The sequence below is a fragment of the Physeter macrocephalus genome, chromosome 1, assembly GCF_002837175.3.
Source record: "Physeter macrocephalus isolate SW-GA chromosome 1, ASM283717v5, whole genome shotgun sequence".
Taxonomy (NCBI): domain Eukaryota; kingdom Metazoa; phylum Chordata; class Mammalia; order Artiodactyla; family Physeteridae; genus Physeter; species Physeter macrocephalus.
Genome location: NC_041214.2, coordinates 58,972,079 through 58,984,340, shown reverse-complemented (window position 1 = coordinate 58,984,340; position 12,262 = coordinate 58,972,079). Strand labels below are relative to the sequence as shown.

General features: G+C 31.4%; 1 protein-coding gene across 1 annotated transcript in view; it reads left to right on the top strand.

Annotated features, from left to right (window-relative positions):
• The window catches only part of SI (sucrase-isomaltase), a 101,747-nt gene that overhangs the window by 56,955 nt on the left and 32,530 nt on the right, over window positions 1-12,262 (top strand). The window contains exons 25-32 of the mRNA XM_007107987.2: window positions 3,788-3,994; window positions 5,351-5,505; window positions 6,905-7,073; window positions 8,691-8,787; window positions 8,879-8,991; window positions 9,078-9,203; window positions 10,693-10,821; window positions 11,902-12,012. Of these exons, the coding sequence (XP_007108049.2) occupies window positions 3,788-3,994; window positions 5,351-5,505; window positions 6,905-7,073; window positions 8,691-8,787; window positions 8,879-8,991; window positions 9,078-9,203; window positions 10,693-10,821; window positions 11,902-12,012 (1,107 nt within the window). The remainder of the gene's footprint in view (window positions 1-3,787; window positions 3,995-5,350; window positions 5,506-6,904; window positions 7,074-8,690; window positions 8,788-8,878; window positions 8,992-9,077; window positions 9,204-10,692; window positions 10,822-11,901; window positions 12,013-12,262) is intronic.

The following is a 12,262-nucleotide window of genomic DNA, read 5'->3' as shown; positions in this document are numbered from 1 at the left end:
TTTATGGAAGAATTGAAGAAAAGAAGTGAGGAAGAGAAAAGATAATGAAATCAATAAAAGCCAAATAGTGAAGTATCTTTCCAATATGCCTCCAAAATCTTCTTTTTAAATTGCAGCTCTTCATTCAAATCCATACCCATTCTCCGTTGCATTCAGTGCATGGTCACTTACTCTCATTATCACCTGAAACTAACACAACCTTGTTAATCAACTATACTCCAATATAAAAGTTTTAAAAATTAACATAAATGATGGGTACTAAAGCTCCAATAACTTCTAATAAGAAAATGTGAAAACTTTATTTTTCCCATTACTATATTAGTATTCAACACCTCATAGATTTTTAAGTCAAACAAGTGAAGCGTTAACATTAGAAGTCCATTAAATATGATGATTTAGAAAATTTATGTTTCTTTAGACCATCCTGTTTATTCATTGATTCATTTAACAAATACTTGAGAACTACTATGTTCTAGGCACTGTTTTAGATTAAGAAAATAAACAAAACCCTCTTCCCTGATAGAGTTTATATTCTAGTGTGGGAAAACAAACAGATAACCTAAAAAATTATGTTTTATGTTAGATAAGTATTATGGAGAACAATAAAGCAGAAAAGGAGACGGAGCAGTGGAGAATGACAGTGGTGTTACTTTAATGATTGTACACAGAAGGTTTCTTTGAGAAGGTGGTGTTGGTTAAAAAAGTTGAAAGAAAGAAAGGAAGGAATAATATTCCAGAAAGAAAATACATCAACCTGAAGTACATCTGAAGTAAGAATGTACCTGGTATAGTCCACAAACAGCAAGGAGGCCATCGTGTCTGAAACAGAATGAGTGAAGGGAAGAACAGCAGAAGATGAAATTATAGACATATGGGAACAAATAATGTAGATCAATTACTTAGAACATTTTTAGGATTAAGATTTTTACTCCGAGATAGAATACTTCTGAAGAGTTTTGAAAAGATGAATGAGAAGATTAAATTTCCATCTTAATAGGACCATAATTGCTTCTGTGTTGAGAACAGACTGTTAGAAGAATAAGGCAGGGAGACCAGGAAAGAGGCTGTTACAGTAATCAAAATAAAATATTGGTAGATTGAGCCACAGTGGTAATGGTAGAATTAGTAATAAGTGTTTGACTTTTCTGCATATTTTTAAGATAAAGCCAAAAAGTGTTGTTCCTTGATTGGATATAGAATATGAGAGAAGAGTAAAAATGACTTCAAGTTTTTGGTTTAAACAGCTGGAAAAAAGAAATTTGATAGTAACAAAGATTGACAAAACTGTGCAGAAACGAACATGGAGGGGAAGAGTTAAGATTTAGACAAATTAAGGTTGAGGTACTCAATACAAATCCAAGTGCAGTTTTCCAATTGTGAGATGTAAACTAATGAAATTGAAAATTTTATGTCATTGGTAAGATCTAAAATTTAGAGTCAGCATATATACAGTGTTTAAAATCATGTGATGAGAGGGCATCATCAAAGGAATGAGCTTGACTAGAAAAGGGAAAAGGTCAAAAACTAAACCCTGAATCATCCAACATTTAGACTCAGGGAAATGATAAGGAACCAGAAAAGAGACTGAGAATGAATTGTAAAAGAAGTAGGTTGAAAACAAAGAAAATGTTGCTTCCTGTCAGCCAAGTGAACAAGACGTTTCAAGACAGAGAAAATTATCAACTGTGCAAATTATACTTATAAATCAGTAAAATAAAAACTAGAAACTGAAGTATGGATTTGGCAGCATGGAAGTCTTTGGTAACTATTGCAAGAGAAATACTGATAGAGTGCTGGGAGTTAAAGCCTGGTCAGAGTGAGAATGAGATTCCAGTAAGAATGAAGAGACAAACTAGAGATAGTGAATATGGTGAACCTTTTATATTTTGCTCTAAGTAGAGCATAAAAAAATAAAGCAGTAATTGGAGAAATGAGTGAGGTGACAGTTTCTTTTAAGATGGGAGAAATCAAATTGGTTTATGCCATTGAGAATAACCTATAATAAGTGGAATATTAGTGATGCAGGACAGAGAATTGAGAATTGCAGGAGAAATGTCTTCTTTGGCAAGGAGGCATGGGATTGGGTGCACGAATGAAATGGTTCACCTTAGATAGAAGCGTAGACCATACATATTTTGTAACAGGAGGTGAAGAGGTGGTGGGTAGTGGTGGTGTTTCATTCTGATTTTTCTCCCAATTGCTTTCCTTTCCATACTAACGAAAATCATTAGGAGATGATGAGAATAGGGAGGGTTTTTGTGACTGGAGAAAAAAGGAAAATATTTTTCAGGGCAGTATGATAGTGAGTGAACTAGGCATATATAGTATGATTGATCTTTTGGACCCACTCTCACTTTCATGATTATATAAAGGGAGAGCAGTCTACATGATTGTGTGCATTTTTCAAGCCATTCAGCCACACAATTGTAGGCACTGAGAATGTAGAGGATAGGTTATTTTTCCAGCATTGTTGTTTTGCAACTGAGTATAAGAAAGCAAGTGAGGGACATAGGGAGTGAGATTATATGAAAAGGGGTGGTTTAGATGGGATTTATACAGTTTCCATAAATTAAATCACAAGATTATTTTCATCCTAACTACAAAAAATAACAATGCTGATAAACTACCAAGAAAGATAAATGAGAACACATAAAATGATAAAGGGAAAGTGATACTGGGTAGAAAGATAGCTATGAAGCAGACATATACAGACTTTCTAAAGTCGTTTTCTAAAGTCAATCATTTTCCTGGTTCCATTGGCACTCGATTCCATGCCTTTGGAATGAGTACTGAAGTATTCCTATCAGTTAAGGATTGCCTGAAGCTGAAAGTATCAGAGACCTAAAATCTGATTTGGTTAAACAAGACAGGATTTATTTTTCTATTACAGAAAAAATCCCAGGCCTAATATTCTGGTATCTAAATGTTGTCAATGTCCCCTATTTATCATTTGTCTTTCATCCACAAAGTTTTATTATACAATTACATATGCATTCCAGGCCTGGAAGGTGGAAGAGCAAAGGATACCCTAATTTAATCAGCTTATATCCTTTACTTTTAAGGAGATTTGGGGGGGGTCACATACAACTTCCTCAAAAGAGACTGGGAAATATAGATGGGCACATTTCTTCTTCCAACAATATATTAATTTAATAAGAAAGATGGGAGAATGGATTGTGGTAATGCAACTAGCCATCAATGCCATAGTGTTTCATTCTTTTTCTGAGGTCTTAGCTTCCACCCCTATACAAACCAATTAGCCCTGATCTTTGGCCGCAGTTCCTATTATAATACTGGTCAGGATGTAATTAACCAATAGAAAGACCAGTCATGAAATAAGGAATAATATACTTTGATTATAAGTAAAAGAAAAGAACTTTAAATTCATGCCACTCTGAGGGTTATTGTAGAGTCATTTTACACACACAAAAAGGCAGTAATCAATAAGATGTGTAAAAACAAGCTTGGGATCAAAAGTTATGAGTAATAAACTTAATTATTTTCAGAGACAACACAATCATCTATATTCTGAATTGAAAAACTATGGCATTTGATTGTTCTGCTCTACCTGTCTATCTTTAGAGTCAAAATATAAATATTCTAAACATTTTAGTACATGGTTGCCATGTTGCCTAATAGATATTTTGTGCTATGACTGCAATTTCATTTTAGTATTAAACAATAACATTTGTAAATCATACAACGTGTGATTAACATGTCTACCTTATTTTTTAAAAAAATATTACAATGCTTACAATTTCTGACAATGAACTTTTCTTGTTTTTAGGCTCCTTTAGGATCCAAAGCACCTGAGTGTTACTTTCCTAAAGAAGACAACTCTTACTTAGTCCAGTCAACTCATTACTCATCAGTGGGTATAACAGCTGACCTCCAGCTGAATACTGTAAAAGCTCGAATAAAGCTACCTTCTGATCCCATCCCAACTCTTCATGTGGAGGTGAAATATCATAAAGATGATATGCTGCAGTTTAAGGTATGTTTAATATAAACTATCTCAATGCATGATTCATCTCTCAAGACAGATTTTAAATAGATTTGGTGCTTGGATTTTTCATGTAATACTAAGGATTATTAATTGGGTTGATGACATTTTGATTCTATAAAGTGAAGCTTTTTTTTTCCTACAGAGCTCATAGCTAGATGAACAATAAATAATTTTTTTTGTTTTTGCTAACTTTGTGAATAATTAAACATATAGTGGTGATTTTTTAATTATTTAATTCTTGAAAAATTGATAAATCACTTAGAATTGGACTATGTTGGTTGTCCCATTAAAATAAACAAAACAAAAAATAAACACAATAGGATGCTTACTGTTTCCATTATTTCTTTTTAAACAGTGATCTGAATTTTCTGGCCAATGCAATAAGAAATACAAAAGCGATAATTTCTTTCAATAGTTACACTTAGCAATTATTTTTTACTTAAGAGCTCCAAGGGAATCCATTAAGAAAACTATTAGAAATAGTACTGACTCATATATGACAAATGGAAAGCAATTTCAACTCATACAGTCAAGAAAAATATTAAGACCTCACAGCAGACATTTAACAGAAGAAGAAATAAAATTTTAAATAAAATATTAAAGTACTTATACTCATTAAAAATAAAAGGAACTAAAGGCAAATACAAAGAATGGGAAAGCTAAATGTTGAATAATCATGTAGAAAATGGTTTATCCTCATAGCAAGGAAATAAATGACAGTTTGAGAAATAAATGCTTTTTAGTTTAACATATAATAGTATTAGAGTACACATTTTAGTGATTAATTTTAATTAATTAATTTTAATTAATTAATTTTATTAATTAGTACACTAATTCTGGAAAACAGTTTACCAATAGTTTATCAAGGATCCTACAAATGTTAGAATACTCTGACCTAATACTATCACTTATAAGTAATGTACTGAGGAAATAAAGACATGAATGAAGATAAATTAGCGTTAATATTCATTGTAAGATCATACATAAGGCAAAAAAATTCAAACAACTTTGTCTAACCATGAGGTGATAAATAATTTTGTGTACGCATATAAGTGAATATTTAACTTTAAAGTTCTCTTTTTAAAGATTTCTCATTGTATGGAAAAATGAATTATAAAACATTAAAACAGGTAAAATATAGTACATAATTTGAGTCCATTACATATCTATGTATGTGTATGGAATTCTTTATAGATATATGGGCCATGGATACAAAATTAGGAATTATGATAAGAATTCTAAATATTCTTGTTTGAACCATTATTTAAATTATTTAATGATATGTACCTAATATGTTGGCAATAAGAACAAAATATATCTGTTTTCATTATTTCTCTGTAATAGATTTATGACCCCCAAAATAAGAGATATGAAGTTCCAGTACCATTAAACATTCCAGCTACACCGACAAGTACTTATGAAAATAGACTTTATGATGTTGAAATCAAGGAAAATCCTTTTGGCATCCAGATTCGAAGGAGAAGCACAGGAAGAGTTATGTAAGTGATTCAGTTATTTGATATGAAGGATATTTTCACTGTGCTAGCATGTCATCACACCAAAAATGGTTTTAGGTGTATGTATTAAATAATTTGGCTTATTTTAACATTTAAAAACTAAAGCTAGCAAACCATTAACAGTTGGTGTAAAATTTTATTTACACTTTGGATGTGATGAATTTCATTATTAAATATCAGACCCATTCTTCTAATCAAGTTGAGAACCAAAACCAAGACTCCTATTGAAAAGCATGATGAGTGTTGTCAAAATAAGTAGTTGGAAATGTGTTATGTAAATATTTTATTAGAACTATTGAAATTGGCATTTTTTGGTCCTGGAATTTGATAAAGTTAATATTATCTTTGCCAGGAATTAATGAAAGGAAATTAAGATATACACATATAGATATGTTTTTATGTCTAATGAATAAATATAAATTTTAAAATATTACATTTATTTGGTAAAAAGCTCTATGAACTACAGTGTATTAAAAGATACTTCTATGTAATTTAAGCTTGCCCTGCTATCCTTTACAAGATGCTGTTACGATGTGTTCAGGTATTGTCAGTATGGATACAAATAATGAAGAAAATTATGTTTATATGGTTTTAAAATTTTGTTGTTATGATAATAGTTTTGTTCCAAAGGATAAGAAGCAAAATAATTTTGTAGAAAATTCCTGATGCAGAGGCATTATTTATTGTTATTCAGGAAGCATTATTCTTTAGTAAATACTTTTCCAAAATCATTAATATAAAAATTTGAATATGTCTCAAATTCTTTTTAATACTTATGTTTCCTTTCCCTGCCAACTTTCTTTTCTCTTCTTTTATCTTCTTGCAAATGACATTCTCTGTAACACATTTCTTCTGGATTTCTTCATAAACACATGTTTTTATAAATACAAAACAAAAGAATAAGAAAATGATTGAGAATAGTAATAGAGAGAGTTTAGAATTAAAATATCCATTATATCTTATAGTTTATTTTGATATTGATTTATTTTTATTCTATATGTAGTAAAAATTTACTGATTATCTTAAGGGAACAAGACAATAAAGGACTTTCAATTCCTAGGACATATATTACTTCTAGGTCATATATTACTGATAACTTTATATTAATTTTATTTTAAAAAGTAATATATGTCTAAAGACAAACGTAGCCATAATATGATTATGAATATATGAATATATGAAACATATTTCAGATATTCCTTAACTTAGCCAAAAAAATGTGTTGGAAAAATTATCTAGTTCCATTTGTGTCTGGGTATGATAAGGCCTATAGAGAAAAATACAATTGATTTTTATATCACCTAAGAAAAAATTACCATTATTATTTGTGATACTTTTTGTATGTGTATACAGGAATAAAATTGTTTTCTTTTGTTTTCAGTTGGGATTCTCGCCTTCCTGGATTTGCTTTTAACAGCCAGTTCATTCAAATATCTACACGCCTACCATCAGAATATATATATGGTTTTGGGGAAGTGGAACCCACAGCATTTAAGCGAGATCTGAACTGGCATACTTGGGGAATGTTCACAAGAGACCAACCACCTGGTGTAGGTACCAATATTTGACTACCCCAAGTGGCAACTAAGACCATGATTCAGACCCCAGCCACTTCTTTGTAGGCCTGTACTTCAATATTGAAGCAATGAAAGGGGGCTAGAGATCCCAAGAGCTGCTAGAGTGATTTTCTGAAAAACAAATGAAAAGTCACCATAAATTACAGGTCAAAGTAGAGGATCAAATGGATAACATCATTGACTACAGAGAGAAGTGAGGTTGTGACCCAATTCCTTACCCTCTCAACTGCATAGAAAGAACATTCAGATTCATAATTCCCTGTCAAATACATGTTTACTTTCAGCTTTTAGAAAATAACTGGCTTCTCCTTGAAATTTTTTTCTACTCCTTAGATAAAGATTTGATGCTTTTTCCTTTGTTACCCTAAGCTGCAGTTGTGCATTTTTATGAGGTTATATTGCAAGTTACAGCTTTAGAAAATGTTTTTATATGTTCATATCACTTTTCCCAATGTTTTCTCTTATTAATAGTGTACATTTCATGAATATTTAATACATTGCACAACTGATATAAACTATAATTTTTCTAAACATATAATGGAAAATACATTTTAATAAAAATACTAGCTCATTTCCATTTTTCACATGTGTTGTGAACTTAAAGGATATATTCAGTATGAGATTATAAATGTGTATAATGTCATAACTGCTTTTTATTGTTAGGTGCTCATACAACTTTTATTTGTATCACAATAGTTCAGATTTATGAAGGTTGTTTTTCATTTATTCCACTTGAAAGAATATGTTCTACCAAAATTTACCTCTTTAAGATCCTTCAGGGACTTCCTTGGCAGCCCAGTGGTTAAGACTCCACGCTCCTACTGCAGGGCATGGGTTCAATCCCCTGGTCTGGGAAGTAAGATCCCACATGCCCCGCGGTAGGGCCAAAAAAAACCTTCAACATTAGTATTGGCATTATTAGGTTAATATAACCTTGATTCTCAATATATAAATTTTTTTTCACATGCTAATCAGTTACTGGGATTCAGTGTGTGTCAATGATATCAATTTGATTAGAGATCATCAACTTGTAAGTTTTGTAACCTTGACAAGATATTTCATGACCCTGAGTATAGATTTTCTATTCTGAAAAATGAAAAGATCTAGCTGAAAATGAAATTAAAATGCTTTGTATATAAACAACATATTATTGTTTAAAATATTATACAAAATATTATATAAACTTAAATATTATCACATTAAGTACTTAAGGAGTTTGAGTACTTTGATCAGTTTAATCATTTATAGAACATTCTATTATTAAAAAAGTACAAATTTATAAATAAATTAAGGCACATAACCTGTGAAAAGAAACCCAACTATTCTAAAACCAATGGTTTTTTACATAAGTTAATGTGGCAGTATTTGTGAGTGTTACACATTTGTATATTCATTCGCATTCTCTAATGCAGTAACACTTCAAATAATAAATTATTTTCTAAAAAAAGTGTTTAATTCAATCATAGTTTATATGTGCAATGAAGGAACATTTAAATTCCTAGGTTCAATCGTAGAGTGAATTTAAATATTACATTTACAAAATTCACATTCTATTATTTAAATATATATTATGTTTTTTTTTAATTTTAGTATAAACTTAATTCCTATGGATTTCATCCCTATTACATGGCTCTGGAAGATGAGAGCCATGCTCATGGAGTTCTCTTACTTAACAGCAATGCAATGGGTAAAACAATTTTTTTTAGTTTATCATATTTTATGTGACTTTAATAAAATAATAACATAGATAAAAATGTAATCATATTTTGGACTTCCAGATGTTACATTTCAACCAACTCCTGCTCTAACATATCGCATAATTGGAGGAATCTTGGACTTTTATATGTTTTTGGGCCCATCTCCAGAAGTCACAACAAAGCAATACCATAGAGTATGATTGCACATTTAAAAAAAAATAAAGTTTTTTTATAATATAAAGTATTTCTCTTTGTTCACAAATAATTTTTTTTTTCAAAGGTAATTGGCCAACCAGTCATGCCACCTTATTGGGCTTTGGGATTCCAGTTATGTCTTTATGGGTATAGAAATACTTCACAAGTTGAAGAAGTATATAATGGCATGGTGGCTGCTCAGATCCCCTATGTATGTATATCAATTTTTAAAACGGTGTTAAATATGTCATCTATAAAAGCAGAATTAAATAAACACATATACTTTAAAATTATTTTAAGCATTTGGCAAAAATCAGTGCTTGTTAGTAGCACCAAATGAATTGGATATTAGTTTTATTAGTAGTCTTTATCAGATGGATAAAGTAAAGGGATAATACCATTCCTTTTCCTTCTTTCTCACCTGTTCCATGACTGTGAGTTGTACTAAACAAGTCACTGTGCACTTGCTTTTCTCTCAGAAGCTTTGGGTCTCATAGGTAGTCAAACACATTTCTTCTCTTCTCATTAAATGAGAGTAAGAGTCCATAGGAACCTATTTCATCAACTAATGTGATAAATTACAGAAAAAGAATTCGAGGTGAAACAATGATTTTTGCCATGGAATAGACAATAGTTGTCATATTGGCATACAGAATTAGTGGACTTGCAGAATATCTTCTTCCCTCAGTGTTTGGGAAACTAAATATTCTTAAGTATCCAGAAATAATCACTTCCTGTGATTTTTATTTTTTAGGAAGATTAAGGAATCTCAGGGATCCTCCTGGTAACATTTAAACATTGAAATATAGAATGCTTTGTATATAAGAACTCATTCTAAGCAGAGTAAGAAGGACCTCATTTATAAGACATCAGTACCTATAGTAGAATCCAATATATGGTTCCTGAATACATTATTATAGGGAAATTAATTGTTTAGGTTGATGATGTAGCAATACACAAGTGAAAAAAATGTTTTAAAAAGGAGATTTTTTCATTATTAGGTCTACTATGCTAGCCATATTTTTATAACACCTAGAAGAAGAAATTGTCTATTAATAGAAAATAATTTTTTTAAATGTTATTTAGGCCTAAATTAAAGATTCATAAGCATTTATTACTTTAAATATATTTGTAAATACCTACTCATAAACAGTATTTTGCTTATTTAAGCTTGGGCTGTTATTTCAAAAATGACTGGTGGATAATAAAAGAATAATTTTATAATTATTGATGGATTTACGAATAATTCTTTCTTCCCCTTTGGCAATACTAGAATTATTTGAAATTATCCCATATTTGCTTTGTGTTTCCAGAAATAGAGCAATACCTATTTCTATATATTGTACAAAATTCCAAATTGCCATTTAATATAATTTCATAACCTCGTAAGTCTTTTACTCCTGTGTCTTCCTATTTCCTTTGGAAATTATATAACAAAAGACACTGATCTGAAAGAATTTGTACTTCTAAATCAAAATTACTATTTAATGAACTGTTAACAAAACAGAGCACTTACACGAACTTGCTCTTAGAATATTTTGCATCTATACATGCTACTTTTATTTCTTGAACATTACATTACTTGATTAATTCTCTTAGGAATTGAAACTTTCATATTGCTATTACTTTCATAAGTATAATAGAATGTGACAAACTCCCTCTATTGAATCTTACCCCACTAAAATTCTTGTATCTTTCAGGATGTTCATTACACAGACATTGATTACATGGAAAGGCAACTAGACTTTACGATTGATGAAGAATTCCATGACCTTCCTCAGTTTGTTGACAAAATAAGAAGTGAGGGGATGAGATACATTATTGTCCTGGTCAGTGTTTGTATTTTACATTCTATCTGGGCCTTATTATCTTAGTTGTGTTAAGATTTCTCTCCTGAATGAGGAAGGAAAAGGTGTTTCAAAATATGAAGTATATAATTTTAGATTTTACTCCCAAGTCTAAATCTTTCTTCCTTTAACACTTCATTTCATTTACATGGCTGCCACAGGCTACCTTCATTCTTAGGTGTATCCTTAGAGATTTAAGACTAAATAAAGCTGGGGATCAAAGGCAGTTTGTTTTCTAGTAATCACCCAAGCTACAGACTGGTCTCAATTTACAGACACTATCACAACGTGATGATGGAATTTCTATTCCTATACAATTCTCAACTTATTCTCTGGGGCTACTTCTTATGCTTGTCATGTAGTGATTCAGGGGCTTCCCTGGTGGCACAGTGGTTAAGAATCCGACTGCCAATGCAGGGGACACGGGTTTGAGCCGTGGTCCGGGAAGACCCCACATGCCACGGAGCAACTAAGCCTGTGCGCCACAACTACTGAGCCTGTGCTCTAGAGCCCGCGAGCCACAACTACACTGAGCATATGTGCCACAATTACTGAAGCCCGCCTGCCTAGAGCCCGTGCTCCACAACAAGAGAAGCCATCACACTGAGAAGCCGGCGCACCGCAAGAAAGAGTAGCCCCCGCTTGTCACAAGTAGGGAAAGCCTGCGCGCAGCAACAAAGACCCAACGCAGCCAAAAGTAAATAAATTTATTTTAAAAAGTTAGTGATTCAGTGGGAAGAATATTTCATCAATATCTTACAGAAAGCAAGGTAGGTAGCCAGAAATCCCACGGAGATATAAAAACAAAGCGAAAAACACCTATAATCTTGCTTGAAATCATAGCTAATACATTTTCAAAAGTTCTTAAATTTTCCTTCTAGGGAATTTAGAAGACAATCTAGAACAAAAAAAGTTTATGCCATCAGTCCCTTTGTCAGTCCATGTGAGAATACAATATAATAATAATCTAATAATGGAAAATTGTAACATTTTATAACAGCTACTAGAGTGGCTATACTTTTATACCATAGTTACCTGGATTGTATTTCATTTTAATTTTAGGATCCAGCAATTTCAGGAAATGAAACGAAGCCTTACCCTGCCTTTGAAAGAGGACAAGAGAAAGATGTCTTTGTCAAATGGCCTAACACCAATGATATTTGTTGGGCAAAGGTACTGAATTGATATCTTGAAAGAAAATAAGTATAAAAATGCTATTTGAAAGTTTCTATTTAATTAAGCCACAGTTAAAAACATATTCAGAGGGAGAGATGTAATGACTTAATAGGTAATAAATAAAATAATACTCTTTGAGTTCAATCCAAATTATTAGAAACAAAGAAAGAATTTGTATGTCCTATGTCCAAATACTATTTGTTTCATCTTTAAATTGTCTTTTATTGTATTTCTTGGTACCTCTTGT